Source organism: Nuphar pumila, chromosome 11, assembly GCF_984573655.1.
Source record: "Nuphar pumila chromosome 11, dmNupPumi1.hap1.1, whole genome shotgun sequence".
In the NCBI taxonomy this organism is placed as follows: domain Eukaryota; kingdom Viridiplantae; phylum Streptophyta; class Magnoliopsida; order Nymphaeales; family Nymphaeaceae; genus Nuphar; species Nuphar pumila.
This window is the reverse complement of record NC_143259.1, coordinates 20763465-20784991: the sequence shown is the minus strand read 5'-3', so window position 1 is coordinate 20784991 and position 21527 is coordinate 20763465. Positions and strand designations below refer to the sequence as shown.

At 40.0% G+C, this 21527-nt stretch overlaps 1 protein-coding gene across 1 annotated transcript in view; it reads left to right on the top strand.

Annotated features, from left to right (window-relative positions):
* Positions 1 to 21527, top strand: part of SRS2 (P-loop containing nucleoside triphosphate hydrolases superfamily protein) — a 148925-nt gene that overhangs the window by 38124 nt on the left and 89274 nt on the right. Inside the window, exon 16 of the mRNA XM_089981464.1 lies at positions 2014 to 2064. Coding sequence (XP_089837590.1) covers positions 2014 to 2064 — 51 coding nt within the window. The remainder of the gene's footprint in view (positions 1 to 2013; positions 2065 to 21527) is intronic.

Below are 21527 nucleotides of genomic sequence, written 5' to 3'. Positions count from 1 at the left end.
CCATTTCCATGTTCATAATTTGGTAGACAGGCTTGTTGTTTAACAATTATCCAGTCACCAATATCACTGATATTTTGAAAATATTGCGATAATATCGGTGATATCAAGTCAGCCAATTTTATCTGCAATTTATCATGATATTTTTAAAATATCTCCAATACTTAAATTATCATGATAATGTCACAATATTTTTGGGAAAAAAACTCATTTTTAATATTTTCATCATGCATATTCTATTTTTTGTTTCTTTTATATTCTATTTTTTGTTTCTTTTATATTTTAAAACCATCTATTGGGCCCGCTTTACTATATGGTACGTAATGTTGGGCTGCCAAGAGACATCATATTAGAAAATGAGTGTAGCTGAGATGCGTATACTTAAATGGATGTGTGGAAATACAATAAAAGATAAGATTCAGAACGAGGAGATACGTAAGAAGGTAGGCGTTGCACCCATTGAAAATAAGACGGTGGTTTGGACATATTCGGCGAAGGCCTAATGATGCTCCAGTTAGAAGGATGGAGAAATGGGAAAATATATTAGTTAAAAGAGGTCAGGGTAGGCCTAGGAAGACTTGGATGTAGATGATAGGAAATGATATGAATGCTTTGAACCTCACCGAGGACATGGTATTGGATAGAAATGATTGGAGGAGAAGAATTCATGTGGAAGACCCAGAATGATTTTCTTTGTTGGTTCATATCGCCGACCCCAATTGTTTTGGGATGAAGGAGTAGTTGTTGTTGTTGTAAAACTTGGTTCTTTATATTTTTGGAAGAATCACGCAGGACTATTTATTATCTTTTTTTCTTATTATTTATATTTTTTTAATATTTTTTAACTCGAGATTTCCCAAGATTTTCTCTATATTTTCAACTTTTGAAAATTTCTCTAAGAAATACCCTCGCCCAGAATTTACCTTGAATGATATAGGTGACAGTTATGTAAGCTAGCAAAAAAGGACATGAAAAATTGGGAATGTCCTTGATAGTTTTGGATGCATAACCTTAAATGTTCTTATTGTTGTATTGGCTTGTTACTTTGAAAACTAGTTCATAATCCATTCTTTCAAGTGCATAGGTAAGCTATCTTGACATGATGCTTACTCATGGTTAACTGAACTCATATTTGATATCCGGTGCTTACCTTCTTGTTGAAAAGTGCCCATGCTTTTATTCATAACAGTGTTCTGAAAATTGGGACAATGGGTGATTAACCCATTGGCTTGATTATGCACAGATATGATGGTACCAAAGATAACCAACAATCTCAAACATGAAAGTTTTTGTGATTTTCAAACTTGATCTTCAGTTTCTACGACATTGATTTGTACCTTGGTATGAAATACAACTGTTGGATAGTTTGTTTAGATTTTTTTTGGGGTTTTGAGAGATTTCTGATATAAACTTAACATATCTTGTTATTTTGAGTTGACATGAGGAGTGCTTGTCTTAATTCAAGGAATTTTTCACTTTTGATCATTCAAGTGCATGCTTGCTGTACTAGCTACTGATTTTACCAAGGTTGTAAAAAGCGTTGCAGTGCCCCTATATTGTAAAAACAATTGTGTTTTTAATAAAATAAAAATAAAAAATTCATCATGCAAGAAACAATGATATTATCTACAAAATAAAACCATAATATCACATACCAAACAATTATGAACTACATAAATCATTGATCATCCATTCATCAGGATCATATGTTGTGTATGACATGCATATTGTACAAGATACAGGGGCATATCATGCACTCTGTGTTGTGGTGTATCATATGATACAGGGGTGTATCATATGATATACTCGTTACAGATACTATACACACCTGAAATGCATTTTGAGCCTGTATTATATCAGTGTTCTTTATAGATACAATACATATGGCAGTACTTTGTAAGATACACTACAATACTTACAACACTCGGTTTTACCATTTTGAAGATAAATTCTCATGGAATTTGTCATATTTCAAATGCCATTCATTGCAAATTAATTGCTTTTATGTTTTTACAGGAAGAATCACTTTCAATGGTCATTAGTTCTGTTGCAAACCTACTGCCCCAGGTTTAGTCTCTTAACTTGTTCCGAAGCTGACCAATATCTGTACAATCTTTGCTCAGTACTTGTTTGAGCATGTTAAGCTTTCATGTATCACTTGCTCGTCTATGTTTTCATTGGTACCATGGTTGGTACCTTCGGCAGTTTAATGAGAATGGTTTTTCTATGTAGCTGTTGCCCTGCTAGCGCAGGTCTAAATTCTTATTATATTGCAAATCTATTGATATAACACAACTCTCCTTTGCTAGTTCTATAGTCACAATGACAGTTCTAATTACATCAATAGGTTTTGATAATTGAGTTTGTGCAGTAGTAAAATATTTTTTTTTCAATATAGCTATGATTGATGGAGATGTAAATCATAGGATAAAGGTTGGGTGGATGAAATGGAAAAGTGCAACTGGAGTGCTGTGCGATCGTAGAATGCCATTGCGGTTGAAGGGAAAGTTTTATAGGACGACTATTAGACCCGCTTTACTATATGGTACGGAATGTTGGGCTGCCAAGAGACATCATATTCAAAAAATGAGTGTAGCTGAGATGCAGATGCTTAGATGGATGTGTGGAAATACAATAAAAGATAAGATTCGGAACGAGGAGATACGTAAGAAGGTAGGTGTTGCACCCATTGAAAATAAGATGCGAGAGAATCGTTTACGGTGATTTGGACATATTCGGCGAAGGCCTAATGATGCTCCAGTTAGAAGGTTGGAGAAATGGGAAAATATATTAGTTAAAAGAGGTCGGGGTAGGCCTAGGAAGACTTGGATGGAGATGATAGGAAAGGATCTGAATGCTTTGAACCTCACCGAGGACATGGCATTGGATAGAAATGATTGGAGGAAAAGGATTCATGTGGAAGACCCAAAATGAATTTCTTTTTTGGTTCATATCGCTGACCCCAATTGTTTTGGGATGAAGGCGTAGTTGTTGTTGTTGTTGTATAGCTATTATTTTAGTCAGTGTTTTGGCATGCTTTTCAATCTAGTTGATAAATGGGTGTGTAATTTTTATGCTAAATGCAAAATACAATGATAAATTGAAAATGCAATATTTTGGTTCAATCATATCAAGATTAAAAGTTGAAATTGCATTGATGCCTTTTGATTTTCGTCAATACCAAAAGTTTTTGAACTTTTATTTTCTCTAAACTCTCATAGATCTTTCCTATATATTTTGTGAGAGAAACTACTTTTTGGTATTAATTTTTATTCCCTCTAGGATTTTTTCTGCCAATTGTGTCAATACCGAACGTAATGCAGTTTTTCTTGCAGTTGTTGATTGAAAAACCATGAGTAAATCACATATATGAGATCTTGAATCTGTTTTCATTTGCTTTCTCAGGAATGGAGGTTATTAGTGTTGTAAAGATGGAATTTCCACTGGACAACTAGATTTTTCTAGAATTACCAATAATTAGTACAACCTTGGCAGCTGACTATTGACGTGTGAGATTTCTTCATGTATTTGGATCTGGGATCTGATCCCAGTTCGATTGTGGATATGTTTGTATTGGCCTTATTTTTTATTTCTTTGTATTCCTGTTTTGCCCCTCATACTTTGTAATCTCTTGGATTATGTTAAGGGGGTATTATTGTAAAGTTGCAATTTTGTAACAGTTTGATATAATAACAAGGATCTACATGATTTCCCATATTGGGAATCGTGGTATTGTCAGCCCCCAGCACCGTTCTCTCCTCTCTCCATGCATGGTATGCTGTGGATCCTTCAGATACCAGAAGTTTATATGGTATCAGAGCATACGGGATTGAAGATTGACCTATCTTGGTAAATATTAGTCTTGATTTTTCTGATCTGATCTTTTCCCCCTTCTCTTGTTTCTTCACTATTTCCCTCTGTTTTCTTCTTTCCCAATATTTCCCCTCTCTTGTTTATCATCTTCAGCATCTTTGATTTCTGTTTAGTCTAGTTCCCAATCAGTTCTGAACTTTCTTTTTCATATTACCTCTTTTTTCTGAGTATTTTATGGTGGGTTTCTCTAAGTAAATGAGATAATTCCTTTTCTTGCTGAATCCCCCTCTGTTCTGCTGTTTTCACTGTGTTGGCTTCTTTACTGGTTATCACGTTACATCAAAAGACATCACGGCACAAATATTTTTTGGGAACATTGTGAAGAAAATTCTAAAGCGAAGATTCTGATCTGTTATATACATCAGTCTGGTTATTCTAAATAGACATATATATCTGAGTCCATCGGGATGCCAAAAACAAAAAAACAAAAAAACACAGTTCTGATTTTGGTTTCTTCTCGTTGTGGTTTGTTTCTTGCCGTGCATAGCAATATCTACTGCCGTGCATAGCAATATCTACTGACGTGAACCAGCCCTACCCGTCTTATTTACTTTGATATTCTTTCTCCTTTATCTCTTTTTATTAATGGATCAAAATTCGTATTCTTTGTTGTCTTCTAGTTTCCTACCTCAGCTGTTGTCTGAAAAGCTTAACTCCAATTATCTTACCTGGAAAGGACAAATTGCTCCTTTCATTAGGAGTCAAGACTTGGGTTAGCCATATGGATGGATCAGTTAATATTCCCACCAGAGTACATTGTGCATGAATAAAAGGATGAGAAAGAGGCTGTTGTTCGTGTCACTCACACAAGAAATCTAGTGTACATGGCTTGGATGAAAAAGGACCAAGCACTGGTCGCCTATATTACCGCCACACACTCTCAGGAGGTTCTATTAGGCATCCCCGATGGCTGTATGAGTATGGAGCTATGCGCACGGCTCGCCCAAACTTATTCTTAGATTTTAGAATTGCGCATCATGTTTCTCAAAAGGCAGTTCCATGAGTTGAAGAAAGATTCAATGAGTGTTCTTGAATATTTAAACAAGATGAAATCAATCACGGATCAATTGACTTTGGTGGGGTGTGAGATCTCTGATAAGGAAAAGGTGCAGAGTTTCATGTCTTGTCTGCAGCACTCCAATATCAGGAAATGTTGCCTACATTTGAGGTGCTTAGGGCTATGCTTCTACACTATGAAATGTCTATGAATAGCATGTCAGAGACAAAGTGGGGAGGTGATTTGCATGAAAGTTTTGGCTAGGAGTTGCCATGTGTGCAAGAGGTTGAGGTGGTTTCCATCGAAAAGGAAGGGCACGTGGTAGAGGCGGAAATCAAGGAGGGCGAGATCTTCTCCCCCTCTCGAATACTCCTCCTTTGGCTGGTTCCAATCAAGGAAAGAGGATTCCTACATGTTATATATGCAAGAAGCCGGGTCAGATCAAAGCTAACTACTATTGGTTCCAAAACTACCTGAATTATAATTCAGAGGTGATTATTCTTTCAGAATAAAGGGCAGCAACAATCAAATAAAAAAAATCTCCAAAGCAAAAAGCAGTGACACTCAGATTGGGGGAGATAAAGAGCTGCTGGTTGCTCTTGCTGGTCTTGGGCTAAAGAAGAATGATCCAGGAATTTGGTAACAGGATTCTTGGAATGCAAGCCATGTTTCAGGTGACGTAGGTAAATTCCTTAAAGTAGTCCCTTATCATGGTAAAAATAAAATAATTATTGGAGATGAAACTTGACATCCTATCACTCACATTGGGGAGGTGTCGATCCCTTTATCTAACTCTAAGTCCTTTTTATTGTCTAATGTCCTTTGTGTTACCAACATAAAAAAAATCTCATTTTTGTTTCTAAATTGGTTGATGATACAAATTCGTGCATTTTTCTTACTCTTACCTCTGTCTTGGTCAGGGATTATCACATGAAGGTTCGCCGAAGGAGAACAGTGTGGGAACATGTATATCTTCAGAGAGGATCCTCGTGAAGTCAAATCTGTCTTAGAGCCAAAGTTGGAGTCTAGTTCTTCTTGTGTGCTTAGCTTGGTTGTTAAAGGCAGCGCCTAGGCACAGCCCCACCGAATGGGCTTTTGGGTTTGGGTGGTGGGACCCTCTTTTTCTGCCTAGGCATCAAACCTGAAAACGTCTTTTTTTTAAGCATAGTTGACCAGCTGGTCAACCATGCCAAAAGGGGGAAACTGTAAAAAAGGTTTTCGCCCTTAGTTCTCCCCCCCCCCCCCCTACCTCTCTCTCTCTCTCTCCCTCCCTCTCGCCCTCACACTTCTCCTTTTCGTTATTGCAGCAAGGAGAATGAGGTACACTAGTTTGTCACTCTCTGTTTCTCGGTTTCTCACTCTCTCTCTTGTTTTGCCTCGGTTTTCTTCTTCTCTTTCCTCATTTTTTTTCCTTCTCTTTTCCTTTTTTCTTCTTCCTATTTTTCCTTTTTTCTTTTTTTTTTCATGTTCTTCTTTCCATTTTTTTTCTTCTTCCTCCTATTTTTCCTTTGTTTCTTTTTCTTCCTGTTTTTTCCTTCTTTTTCTTTTTCCTATTTTTTTCTTTATGTTTTTCCTTTTTTTCTTTCTTCCTGTTTTTTTCTTCTTCTTCCTCTCTCTTGGTTTGCTCTTTGTTCTCTTCCCCCTTTTTTTTCCTTCTCTTTTCTTTCTTTCTTTTTTTCTTCTGTCTGTTTTCCTTCCTGTTTGACTGTTTCTGGGTTATGTACTTGTGTTTCTGAGTTATATTTGTGGTTGACAGACTGTTTATGAGTTATAATCTGTTTGTGTGTGTATAATTTTTTTTTTGTATCCAATCTTTACTGTGTTTGTTTGTTATATAGTAATTTAGCAGCACATATGTGCTTTGGTTGTGCCATGAAATATCAAAGTTATTATTATGGCTGGATCAGAGTTGATATCTCTTTTCATTTCATTAAAATCTTAAGTGATCAGTCATTTGGAGATTATAAATCTCATGACGAAAATAGGAATTACTCCTTGTTTGAATTATTGTCTAGAAATGAGGATATTTCTAGTGATGATGAAATGATATTGGATGCTCCTTGTAATGATACACAAGAGAGTGATAATTCTCAATTTCTTGAGCAATCTATTGAAGAAGGAATATCTAGTGAACCAATTACTTATACCCATAGAGATAGAAGCACTTTTAGAAGTACTATTGAAAAATATAGTGAGCCTAATGAACCTTCTTTAATAAACAATCCTCGTAGGACCGAAAGAACTAGGAGAAATCTAGAATTCAACAAACAATCCTGGTAGGACCGAAAGAACCAGGAGAAACCCTTCTAGATTTATATCCTATGAATCCTTCTCACCTAAACATAGAGCATGTCTTAGTGCAATTCATTCGTATTTGGAACCTATGAATTTTGAAGAAGCCAAGAAAATGATAGAATAGAGGGATGCAATGGATAATGAACTTAAAGCCCTTAGAAAAGCTAAAACTTGGGAATTTCAGAATTTACCTAAAAGAAAAAAACAATAAGGTGTAGGAGTGATGAGTCTCTTGAAAGATATAAAGCCCATCTAGTTGTCAAGGGATATAATCTAGAATATGAAATAGATTAGGATGAAACATTTGCCCCCGGTGCTCAAATGGTCACTGTTAGGTGCCTACCGACAATTGACTCTATTAAAAAATAGAACATATATCAAATGAATGTTAAAAATGCATTCTTAAATAGAGACCTAAATAAAGAAGTTTATATGAATACTCCTCTGGGTATGTATGTGCCTAAGGGTAAAGTCCTTCATCTACAAAAAGCTCTCTATGACGTGAAACAAACTCTCAAGGTTTGGTATGATCGATTTAACAATGTAATGGTAGAAAATGATTTTATTTCATGTTACACTGGCACTGCTTTGTTTGTCAAGAAATCCGATATAGGAATTGTGATTTGTTATTATATGTTGATGATATATTGATCACAAGTGATGATGTCAAAGGAATCAAGAGTATTAAGTCTACATCAACAGAAAAATTCAAAATATCAGATTTATGTTTTCTGACATATTTCTTAGGCATTTGAGTTACCTACTCTCACTTGCTTGTGAGGTCGTTGACAAGTCAGGAATTGCTGATGACAATATTTACGAAACTCCTGAAGTGTTAGGAACAAAGTTGAAGATTGATGATTTCCTCTAGAAGATCCCACTCTTTCCAGGAAACTCGTTGGATCTCTGATGTATCTTAGCATTACTAGGCCAAATATATCTCATGTCGTGCATGTTGTAAGTTAATTTCAGCATGCCCTTACATCGGTTCATATGAGTGCCATTATTCGAATCATAAGATATGTAAAGGGGTCCATAAATAAGAGAGTATTTCTATCTTCATCTTCTAAATTAAATTTAATTGCCTATACTGAATCTGATTGAGGAGGTGATCCAAATAACCATCACTCCACCACTGGTTTTATGTCTTTCTAGGTGAATCATTGGTTTCTTGGAGATACAAGAAACAACAAAAGGTGTCTCTATCTTATATTGAGGCTGAATACTGAGCTATGACAACTACAATCATGGAAATTGTTTGGATTCGGCAGTTGCTAGAAGATATGGGCGTTCGTGTTCCAAGGACCTACGAAGCTGTGTTGTGACAACAAAAGTGCAATCTATATTGCCAACAATAACACATTTCATGACCGCACAAAGCATATCGTGGTGGACTGCCATTATGTCAGAGAAGAATACTTTAAGGAAGTTATTGATCTACCTTGTATGACATCAGAATATCAAGAGGCTGACTTATTTACCAGAGTTACCGGGAGTGCCTAGGTAAGTGGGGAAGCGCGGAACGTCGTGCTTTTGAAACGCACGGGGAAGCGACCTTTTTAAATGGGAAGCACACTTCCCTTTAATGGGAAACACACTTCCCTTTAATGGGAAGCGCGCTTCCCATCACGCTCCCCCCTCGCTTCCCCCATTTTTTCAATTTTTTTTCTATTTTTTTTTACTTTTTTTCGCTTCTCCTTCGCTTCCTAGGTCGCTTCCGAGACGATTCCCGATTCGCTCCTAAGTGGTCCCACACTTCCCGCTTCCTAAAATTTTGAAAGTATCTCGCTTCTCGCTCCTGCTTTCTTAACTAACAACCATGTTATTTACTAAGGCACTATGCTCTCCTAGATTCAATTTTCTTCTTGGCAAACTTGCGGTGATTACCCCGTAAGTTTGAGGTGGGATGTTAAAATGTAATATATATATATATATATATATATATATATATATATTACAAAACCCTATAAAGGTAAAATGGTCTTTTTCTTCTCTTCACGCATATTCATTTTTGTATTTTGTCTTTTCTTATTTTTTCATTTTTTCTTTTTCTTTTTTTTGTAAGCCATTGAGGGGGCCCACAATTATAGATGTTGGGCCCCTCTAACGGTCCATAATGTGACCGTTGGAGGGGCTCCAACGTCTATATGTGGAGCCCCTCCAAGGGTTTCCACTTTTATAAATAGGGGTTCATCTTCTTTGTATTGTTTAAGCTTTTGGGAAAAGCTCTCTTAACATTCAATAAAGATTCCATTTTATTTTTATGCCTTTGAGCATTTGTGATCTTTTTCAAGTGTTCATCTTGTGCCTTTGTGCACACATCACACGTTAAGAACTTAGTGCTTTTGCGTATATAGTCTCTTTGAAGACTTTTTTACAAGAAGATCATGTCGAATGAGTTCTGTGGCTGCTCATCCTTGCAATCCATGGCTGAAGTAGAACAGCCATTCTCTGTCACCCATGTCCTCGATGTCTAACACTATCGAGGAGAATGCCTTCACATAGTTCGCTTCAATTCCAACAACCTATTGCAGACCAATTTTTCTTCATTCTTGGGTAAAAAGATGTCACATAGCTCTTTCTTACGATCCTCCCATTAGACTACTGCGACCAACCCATATCGAGCATCGCCTAAGCGACGTCTCCACCAAAGAGTCGCTTCATCTACAAAGTACATTATTGCAGTGCGCAACCTATCTGCATCTTTCTCGATCCGAGCAATATCAAGATATTGCTCCATCTGGTAAATAAAGTTCTCGAGGTCTCTCGGGTTCCGAGTGCCCCCACACTTTGGAGGCTCAGGTAGCTTGATACACGACCTATCCACATGCGCGACAACTCCTCCAGTTGGAACAATCCTCAACTATCGCTTCAACTGATCATTCTTCTGTTAGACAACGTTCATTTCCATAACCATGATGTTGAACCGACCTAGCAAATCATCTAATTTGGTGGCAAGGTCATCCATCGAATCCCCAAATCTAGTGACAAGACTTTCCACAGAGTCTTCCACCCCTTCTACTGCCCTCTTGATCTCCATGTCGAGATCCGTAAAAGCAGCACAAGTCCCATTAACCAACTTCTATACGTTGGTCACTGTCCCCGTCAGCTCGGTGACATTTCTCGTCGATGCCATTGTCAATCACAATATCGACAATGCTCTGGTACCAACTTGTCACGGGATTAGAAGCGAAGGCCCCCGCGACGTAGCTTTGGGTAATCGCAAGCACCAAAAGCAGACCTTTTAAGCGCACAAGCAACTCACAACACACGTGCATGAGCGGAAGCAAGAGTTCACGCATGAACAAACACAAAAAGCAAAGATGTAAGGATTCATAAAACTTCTTTTATAACAACTTATAAGTAAAGTACATAAAGAGGGGAAGAGAGGGGCCCAATACACGGGGTTCTTAAGAGAGAAGGCCATATACAATGCTGGAGAGTGCCAAAGAGGTATATACATAAAAAACAGAAAGGTGAAAACATGGCAGTCCAGAACAAATATACCCCTACTATATAATACATATTAACTTGTTCTAACATCTAGAGCATAGAGTCTTAGAGTGGGGGCAAAAACTCCTGCTACAAAGGACCTAAGGAAAAAAAAAGATAAAACAAATAAAGAAGGTGGTGAGGATGGAAGAAGAGGAAAAAGCTAGTTCTGTAGAAACTGAAGAGGATGATCAATATATCGTTGAAGATGATTCAGATGATGACGATGAACTTTCAAGTTCATCATCTAAGGATTATATTCAAGTTATTTGCCGCCTTTGACATCTAAGTTGCTTGCTTAATTTTTTATTATTATTTAAGTTTTATATGTGTGTAGACTTCTTGTCTAATATTTGTATGCCTATATTTTTATTTAGTGGTTAATTGGTTATGTTTTATTTTAGATTTTTTGATATCGCCTTCACGTTCATGTCATAGAGATGATCTTGCGTGGCAATACTGCAGAAACATTGATGATGTACTACTACCAGGGTCTTCATTGAGATCTATATTATAACACCCCAAAATCCCGAACTTGTAATCTTTTAAAGCAAAAATTAAATGCTTGGTAATTAATCCTTTTTCAAGGTTTAAAATGGCAATTCAGCGAAAAAATAGTGTTTGAAATAACAAGTCAACGAACCTTGGGCACATTATAGGTGAACCTTCCTTTACATAATAGATTTGTATCTCCATATAAGCATTGGAACTACATAGATTCAAAACAAGGTTTTTGATAATTAAAGTTTATACGTAATTTCAAAAGAAACCCTTATGCAAAAATTATAAAACATGTTCATGAACGAAACATCAGAGAAAGAGTGGGATCTTGATATCATCACGTCATCGCGCCATCGCCTGTCGTAACGACCTAATCATCACCTGTACCCCATAAAATGGGTCAGACTTATAAAAATCTTGTAGGTGCATAAATAACAAAATTTAGAGCAAGACTAATATATGTGTTGTTCCTTTCGTGATGTGCAGTTCAGAATAAGTAAAATGATCATGATAATCTTGTTTCGATATTAACTGTCCTGAGGGTACGCACAAGAGAAACATAGAAATAACTGAGATTGTCTGGGGGTTTGTTATGCTATGTATTTTGATACCCCAAACAACTAGCTGAGTTCGCTCCTAAGGGGACGACCTCTGATCGTGAGAGAATTCCCCAGAGGCATACATGACAAAGGATGCATCCAAACTTCTGCAGAAGCCCATGAGATCTACCACCTAGGATCATTTTTGGTAGCCCTGTCCCCTAACTCCGATGATCGGGGACATCGAGTCATTGCTACTCGAGGAGCGTAGTTGTTAACAACCTGTCTATCAGAGTTTTTATACCATCCCATCCTCTCTCTTGACGAAACCAATGAGACGAATGATTATGTCAGGTTCTATTTTTTTACTGACGACACATTCTACATGTTTTGGTCTTTCGAACCAAAATGAGCATCTTGTTTGTGAAGGCGAACCATCACCATTTATGTGATTTTCTTTTAATCATTGTGCATTTTCATGCTACGAGGTTACCATAAACCTCTCATCCAATAATCGTAGTACTAACGTGCCATACATGTCTGATAGTACCACTACGATGAGAGGGATATCAGTTTCGCAGAAAGAAACCTCAATATTTTTTTAGAAATTTCAATGTTCCGTACTTTAGACCAGAGAATATCCGAGTCATTTCGGATACCAAAGAGAAGGACTAGACGTACGTACCACCTAGGGCTACATAGTCAAGGCCTTTCTGTTACGCAGGTTTGAGGGAAAAACTCAACTGCGAAAACGCAAGCATTAGATACTTGTTTTGCTTTTAGAGACAACGAATAATACGAGTCTGAAATCTCGCAAGTGAAATCTTTTTTTAAAAACAAAGACTTGGCGAGGATGCACAAATCTGCGTATTTAAATACATGCCGACTTAATATAAAGTGGGCAAGAGTATGCAAAACTGTGTAGGTTATAAATGTAAGAAGGGAGTCCTTGATCTGTCTACAGACCTGTCATGGAGAGAGAGAGAGAGAGAGAGAGAGAGAGAGAGAGAGAGAGAGAAAGTGCGTCAGTCATCTGTAGCTGTGCCCTTCATTCTATTTATATGATGAGTATATAATACTAGGGTACTGAAATACCCTTTTACAACATGCTAATATACATTATACATTGATTGGGTCTGGACCCGATCCAGTATATGAATCGGGTCGGGTCCTACATATACATAACGATGACTTCTTTTCAGCCTCCCTCAAGTTGTACATGGTCCTGTACCATGAACAACTTGCCCTTCAGAAACCAAAATCTGTCCTTTGTCAACACTTTAGTGAGAATGTCAACAACTTGTTCTTCAGTTGACACATACATGAGCTCAATCTCTTTATCTTCAACCTTTTTCCTAATAAAATGTTGATCTATTTCAATATGCTTTGCTCGACTATGGTGGATGGGATTGAAGGACATGTTGATGGCACTTTGATTGTCACACAATAGCAGTGACCGAGCAATCGATTCTCCCATTTTTGTCAGGAGATGTCTTATCCATGTAGCCTCAGCCGTGGCAGCAACCATCGATCTGTATTCCGCCTCAGTGCTTGACCTAGCAACCGCCTTTTGTTTTCTACTGCTCCAGGATACCAAGTTTGGTCCAATGTAGCTGCAATAACCGGATACTGATCGTCGTTCATCTGGATCACCTGCCCAATCAGCATAAATGATGATCTCATGGGCCCCGCCTGGATCTAATTCTCTTTTGTTGTATACCAGCCCATCACCAACTGTACCCTTCAGGTAACAAAGTATATGTTTGATTGCCTCCATATGTGACATAGAAGGTTCATGCATAAACTGGGATACCTGATTAACCGAGTATACTATGTCTGGTGTAGTAAAAGTCAAGTATTGCAATATGCCAACTAAGTTGCGATACTTAGTGGGATCTCCATATATGTCCCCTTCCTTTGAACTCAGTTTCTGATGGATGACACTTGGAGTTGTTAACGGCTTACAATCTGTCATGCCCGCTTTGCTGAGAATGTCCGTGTCTTTGTGTTGAGTAAGGGTGAGTGAATCACTTCTTTTATCAACTTCTACCCTAAGAAAATATCGCAGCTCTCCCAAATCTTTCATCTTAAATCTCTGATTTAATAACTTCTTCACCCGCTTAATGTGACTTTTACAGTTCCTTGTGATGATGATGTCATCTACATATATCAATAGAAGAGTAGTGATACCTTGTTCATTGTGAATAAATAATGAGTGATCTAGAAGGGACCGAGAGAAGCCATGCCTTTGTATCTCTAGAGAAAAACTGTCGAACCAGGAACGAGAAGCTTGTTTCAAACCATAGAGTGCTCTCTTTAACTTGCATACATATTTTTTGGCGTCTCGTTCTGCATATCCAGTGGGTTGTTCCATGTAGACCTCCTCTTTTAAATCCTCGTGCAGAAAAGCATTTTTTACATCCGGCTGGCTCAATGTCCATCCATGTTTAATGGCTAGACTCAACATAATGCGAATGGTCCCCATTTTAACTACAAGACTAAAAGTTTCATCGAAGTCTTGCCCTTTCTCTTGTGTGAATCCCTTGGCTACAAGTCTAGCCTTGTACCTTTCGATGCTCCCATCTGGTTTATATTTTATCTTATACACCCATTTTGACCCAACAACATTTCTGTTTAGTGGTCTAGGTACAATTTCCCATGTTCCACATTCATGTAAGGCCTCCATTTCTTCATTCATTGCTTCTACCCATCTTCTAGAGCTCACAACTTGATAGAACATGATGGGCTCATCCTCTTTACTTATGGATGTAAAAAACAATTGAAAATCCAATGATTTTTTTTATAACTTACCCACTTGTCAAGCGGATGTCGAATCCGTGAGGATCTTTTGATATCCATCATCTGTGAAGCGGGATCAGATGGGTGCGTACTTGTACACGGAATGAATGAGGGCTCTTTCTCTCGCCGGGTGTACACAACACCCTTATACCTTGTTGGCTCCAAGTCATGTGTAACAACCTCTTCCGTTTGAGTTTCATTGGTTGATTCCTCATGGGTCTCCTTCTGACTGCAATTTGCTGGACAATCTACTTTACCATTAGAAAAGAGTTCTGAATTTAACCATGGGTAGTATACCTCAACGCTGGGGCTTGAGTTATCAACATGAAGGGTTGAATTAGTAGTCTGATCATCAAAGTTCATTTCATCGAAAACTACATTCCTTGATATTTTGACACGCTTACTCAGGGGATCATAGCACCTGTACCCTTTGTAGTCTTCTGCATATCCTATAAACCTGCATTTTAAGGCTTTATCTTGGAACTTGTGCCTTAGTGAGCTGTCAATGTGAACATAGCAAACAAACCCAAACACACATAATTCATGATAATCACGTTGTATGCCAAATAGAAAGAAATATGGTGACTTATTCTCTAAGATACTCATGGGCAGTCGATTTATCACATGAACTGTGGAGTGAAAAGCCTCAGTCCATAATGATACAGGGAGATTGCTCCCGTGCATCATGCTCATTGCAGTCTCAACAATATGTCGATGCTTTCTCTCAGCAATCCCCTTTTGTTGAGGTGTATGCGGGCAAGACACTCTTCTCTTTATCCCATTATGTTGAAGGAAACTAACAAAATTACTCGAGGAGAATTCACCTCCTCCATCACACTGGAAATTGAGAATGTTGGTAGAGAAATGATTTTGAACAAAAGAATGAAATCTCTGGAACAATCCAAAGACTTCTGATTTGTGCTTCATAAAAAATATCCAAGTATAACGCGAGTAACTATCAATGAAAATAAGATAGTATTTACTGCCAGAAAGAAAAGTAATTGGGGCAGGACCCCAGACATCTGAACAAATGACCTCAAATAGCCTTGAAGCTCTTTTATTAATGGAAGCGAATGGTAAAATATGACTCTTACATAAATGACCGCTAGAACACTTTGTATCAACGATCTCTGAACTCAGATTGAACTTAGGAATGAGATTATTTAAGACAAGTTTTTCAATAAAATGACGACCACAATGGCCAAGACGACTATGCCAAAGTCTTGGCTTATTACATTCAGAAATAGTAAATATAAAATCAGGATAAAAAAATTGATGTTGGTGAGGCTTCAAGGATGAATAGTCGGAATGAATGGAGGAAGGATCTTCTTGAAAGATGTACATGTTGCCCCATCATTTTCCTTCAGCGAATGTATTCCTCGTGCGAAGATCCTTGACATAAACAGAAGACAGAGTTAATTCAACTGAAGCATTAGCATCATCAACGAGTTTTGAGACAGAAACAATGTTCTTTTGAATATTAGGTGCATGAATGACACTTGGACGTTTAAGAGAGGACTTTGACATGGGTATAATGGCATTATTAATATGTGAGATTGAGTGATGAGATCCATCTCTTGTGACTATGCTATTCTTACCAACATAAGGTGTAAGAGTCAAGAGCTTACCTACATCACCCGTGACATGAGTAGCTGCTCCGGAGTCGACATACCAAATGCCTTTGTCATTTTGCTTCATATTCAATCCTGCCAAGGCTGCCAACAACAACTCCTTTACTTCTCCATCCTTCCTAGCCTCTGCTTGTGGAGCTTTCCTTTTATTTTGAGGATTAAACCAACCATTTGCTGTAATGTGCACTTTACAGAAGTCCACAGTGAACTCATTCAATTCCAACGGATCGTGCTCGGGTCCTTTAGACAATCGCGAGCAATCTGCCTATTAGGCGAAATCAACATAACAAGATTAGCTTAATGTGTCATTACACGTTTAGAGGTTTCTATAGACCTCTCGTCCTGCTCTTCGTAGTCCAAACATATCGTACGTGACTAAGGGTACAACTACAAGAGGAGGAACATGGATCCCTTGTAAGAGATCCAACAATACCTTCGCAAAGGAAGGAAGGCGCTACCATCTGGGTTTGGCCAGAAAGCCTAGAAACTAAGTCTCGCATCAGAGGTGAGGTAACGCCGATCTAGTGATGGTGCAAGTACCTCGCTAGGATCCCCGCCCTACTCGTGCACAGGATCCTAAACAAGGTTATCTAAGTCATATCGAATAGGCGAACTGAGGTTGTAACACACCTATCCCAAATACGTCGATTTGGGAGGTCCGGCCGCTACCTCTGCTTTACAAGCTATACATCTTGAAAATAGGTTTGCACCTAAGACGATGTCTTTGGAGAACCAAAGTGCATAAGTGTGTGTCGTGGCTCGTAAGACAAGTGAAACGATATACACTATACATTTGAAGCTGCACTCAGGGAGTGCAAGCTGACAAGAGGCAAACTCATGCACATACTAATACAAAGGCAAAACGAGGGACAAGACTCTTTGGGCGGAGCTGCACCGCGAGGGTAGAACGCTAGGGCTACTCACGAGGTATGAGATCATACCTCGATCATCGTAACGCACAAGCAGGCAACTACGTAAGCAACTCGTGAGGTAGGAGATCCTATACTGACTATGCAAGTGTAAAGGACGACTCACGAGGCATGGGGTTGCACCTCGATAGATCGATAAGCGTAAGCAAGTGAAGAAGCATACGACGAAGATAGAATACATGCATGAGCAAGGCATATGCACGAAGTGCGACAACAAGATAAAGACGAACACATACAAAAGGTAATGGCAAGAGCAAGCACGACAACACAGGAAGGTAAAGCACGAAAAGTATAGCAGAAGCAAGGCCATGGCGCATAAAGCGTGGGGCAACAAGTAAACGCAGGAAGTAAAGTGCAAGAACATAAAGGAGGACCAGGATGTCCTGGAGTAAAGACAAACATGTACAAGTAAATACCAGGGCATAAAGCGCGGGGCAACAGGAAAGTAAAGTGCGGGAAAGTAAAAAGAACAAGGATCGCGAAACCGCGTCCTTGAATTAAAAGACATGAAATGTAAAGATAGGAATGAAAAGCCTAGGCACATATAGCGCGGCGACGACATAAAGGAAAGTGCAAGAAAGTAGAGAGGACAAGGATCGCGAAACCGCGTCCTTGAAGGTAAAGACATACATATATATATTATACGTATACATATATCGTCCTCTTTTAGTTATCTTTCTTATTTTAACATTTATCAGTTCATTGTCCCTTCACGCAAGAATCCCCTACCTTAAGGGGTTGCGGGTCCTCGTACGCATGCAGCGTAGGCAAGCAAGAGCTCGAGCCACAGAGGGCGAGCTAGATCCACCGTTCAACCTGGAGAGCTTAGAACATTAGCATAAGCCGAAGGTAAACAAGAAGCAACAAGGCAACACGGCCTCCCTGCCTGCAGGAGGCAGATGCAGAAACTCTGCATCCTGCAGCCATGGGTGCCAGAGGCAGGGGCCTCAGCCCTGCTTGGCAAGGGCAACAGATGCAGGGAGTAGGAGCTCCCTGTCTGCCAGCACAAAGAAAGGCAGGGGAGGGAGCAGAGGCTTCCGGCCACGCCTGCCGCAACAAGGCAGGGGGGAAAACACCCCCTGTCAGAACACGAGACAGGGGCGCAGCCCCCTGCCGGTAGCAAGAACAAGGCAAGGGGGCAAAGCCCCTTGCCGGAGAACAAAGATGCACACAGGAAAGCAGGGGGCTTCGCCCCCTGCTGGCACAACGCAAGAGGCAAGGGGACAGAACCCCCTGCCGAGGAGCAACGGGAGAGCAGGGGGCCGCCCCCCTGCCAGGAACAACAGAGGGTGCAGGGGGCTCCACCCCCTGCAGGGGAAACAACTGAAGGCACGGGGGGCCTAGCCCCCCTGCCGACAAACAAAAGAAGGCAGGGGGGCAAAGCCCCCTGCCGAGAAGCAACACAAAGGCAGGGGGACCCCGCCCCCTACCGAGAAACAACAGGCGAGCAGGGGGGCTCCACTCCCTGCCGGGACAACAACATAAGGCAGGGGGCGAAACCCCCCCCTGCCGAAAAACAAGAGCAAAGACAGGGGGGCCTCGCCCCCTGCCGAGGAAGCACAAGGAAAGAGGGACAGAGCCCCTTGCCGAGACAGAAAAAGGCAGGGGAGGTGAAGCCCCCTGCCGACAGACCCTAAAAAAGGAAGGCAGGGGGGGTTAACCCCCTGCCGACAAGAGTTGATGACAAGGGGCTCAGCCCCCTGTCGATCAACCCCAAAAGGAAGGCAGGGGTGGTTTAACCCCCTGCCGACAAAAGGTGTCGACAAGGGCTCAGCCCCCCTGTTGACCAAACCAACACCGAAAAGAAGGAAGGGGGAGAAGAGGTTTATACCTCGGAAGACCGCAACGAGGGGAAAGAAAGGCGGTCGATGGCGACGAACGGCGGTGGCTGCAACACCCCGAACGGAAGCAGAGGCTGACGGCGTGCTCGGGGTCCTTGGCGCAGCCTCTAAAGAAGGGGGCAGTGGTGGTCGACGGCTGAGTCGAAGCTAGAAGGCTGTCGCCGGCTGCGAATCGTCGGCGGCTGAAGGGGAGACCACTGCTTCTCGGCGGCAACTGCAGGGAGAAACAGAAAAAAGGGGGAAGAGGTCGGCGGCGAGTCGCCGGTGCTCGGAGGCCACTGGGTCGCCGAAACTCAGAGGGGAGGCGAAGAGGTGGCCGTAGGGAGGATCGCCGGTCGGAGCTGCTCGCCGACGTCTCCGATCGCCGGCGGCAGCAAGAGGGAGACAAAGCAAATGAGAGAGAAGGGGCGAGGGTTTTGAACCCTCACCCGAGACACCTACGTCTTTTAAAAGACGCAGGTTCTCGAGGATTCGAGAACCCGGGTCCGGCCCAGATTCGGGCCCGACACAGGGGTTCAAACCCTGACTCGTGTCCGACACGTGCCGGGCACGTGTCTGACACGAGTCAGACACGATTTTTTTTCACGGTTGTTACACAACTAATGGAGATTCTTCAGCCTCTCATCAAAGGTGCCTCTTCCTCATCTGAAGCTTCAACCGACGCAATAACCTCATCTTTTTCTGATCCACGTAAAATTTCTTGGCTCCTTGACTCTGGTGCATGTTTTTATATGATCCCAAATAATCAAAGTCTATCCAAATGTGTTAAAACTAAAACAAGTGTGTCAAAGGTCTTTACTGCTGATGGGACTTCTCTTGAAATAGAAAGAATAAGAAATTTTGAAAAAAAATTATAAAACAAAGAAATTTTCTATTCTAGAAATTAGACATGTTCCCAAATTAAATTTAAATCTTTTATCTGTATCTCAAATTTCTGATTATGGGTGTAATATTTTGTTTTCTTCTCTTGGTTGTTGGGTAGAGCTAGTCAGGCAAGCTGATTGGGTAAGGCTATAGAGAAGGACTCTATTACATGGATTTTTTGAAAATGCCGAAGAAAGCTTTTTGTTATAATATTCAAAAAATAGAGTTGGAACTGTGGCATAAGAGACTTGGTCACCTATATATAGCCAAAATCCAACATTTTCCAAATCTAGGGAAATTTTGTAACTTTGGATCATTTGATTGTAAAGATTGTATTCTCGGCAAAATGAAAATATTACCATTTTAGAACAAAACCTTTTTCTCTTCAAGACCACTTGAATTAATACACTCGGATGTTTGGGGTCCTGCACCAGTAGTTTCTAAAGGAGGATTTGTTTACTATGTTATTTTTGTCGATGATTTCTCCCGACATACGTGGATGTACTTTCTCAAACATAAGTCTGAAGTATTTTCATACTTTCAAACTTTTTATAATATGGTTAAAAACAAGTTTCAAAATGATATTACTATTTTTCGCACAGATTTAAGGGGAGAGTTTTTATCCACAGATTTTCAAAATTATCTTAAATTGCATGGCATCACACATCAAAGTAAAAAGAAGTCGTCAGTTTTCGATCCAACTTATATATGTACAGGACCCGATCCGATCCATGTTCCGGATCGGGTCAAGATCCAACTATATAATCTAAATTAAGATGTCATTAGGGGTACTTTCATACCCTAGATTTGTATATTGTATATTGTATATATGTTAATAGAATGAAAGACGCATCTCTCTGATGTCTTTTCCCTACACCGACTTTCTCTCCTTTTGGCTCTTTTCTTTTTCCTGCACAGACATAGGTGAACGTGAAACGTGAAGGCCTCCCCTTTTGAGATGGTATCAGAGCAGCTAAAGTCTTGGGTGTGAAAACTCATCTTCTAGTCTTCTCCAACGTCTCGACTCCTCATCCTCTCAGTGAGTGCAGATTCGTCTCCAACCCAGATTCGTCTCCGGCCCCTCGTCTCCTCTTCTTATTTTCTCGACAGCGAGTGCTGATCCTCCTTGTCAGCGAGCCCTCCTCTTCCTGAAAGGATCTTTCTGTCAACGAGTGCTGTTGTGACTAGCAGCCCTCCTCTTCCTCATTGTCAGCGAACTCTTCTCTTCCTGAAAGGATCTTTCTGGTAGTGCGAGCCTCCTCTTCTTCTTTTCTCATCAGGTTCTGATTTCCCCTTGTTCGTTCACCTTCTACTTTCATTTTGCTCATCAAAATTTCATTGCTTCCTCTTTTCCCATTCCCTCTATTCGTTCATCAGTTTGAATATTGTTTAGCCAGATTACCCTATTTCCTGAGACTAACATTATATTGCTTAAGTTTGTAATACATCTATCTTTAAGTATTTACAACTTTTCTACACATTGTCATTAAGTATATCACTGATTCAATTACTGAAATTCAGTTTTTGATCAATTAGTTTTTTTTTCTGATCATATCCGAATATATATATATATATATATATATATATATATATATCTGTTTAAAAAAAGGCAGAATATTCGGGTGACTGTTTTCCTTGTCTAGTCCAGACGCTTCTCTTTTCTTTCTTCCTTCAATTTTTCAAATGGACTCACCTCATCCACAGCCAGGACCTGGAAAAGGCAAATTGTTCCTTTTATAAGGAACCAAGATCTCTCTGGTCATCTGGAT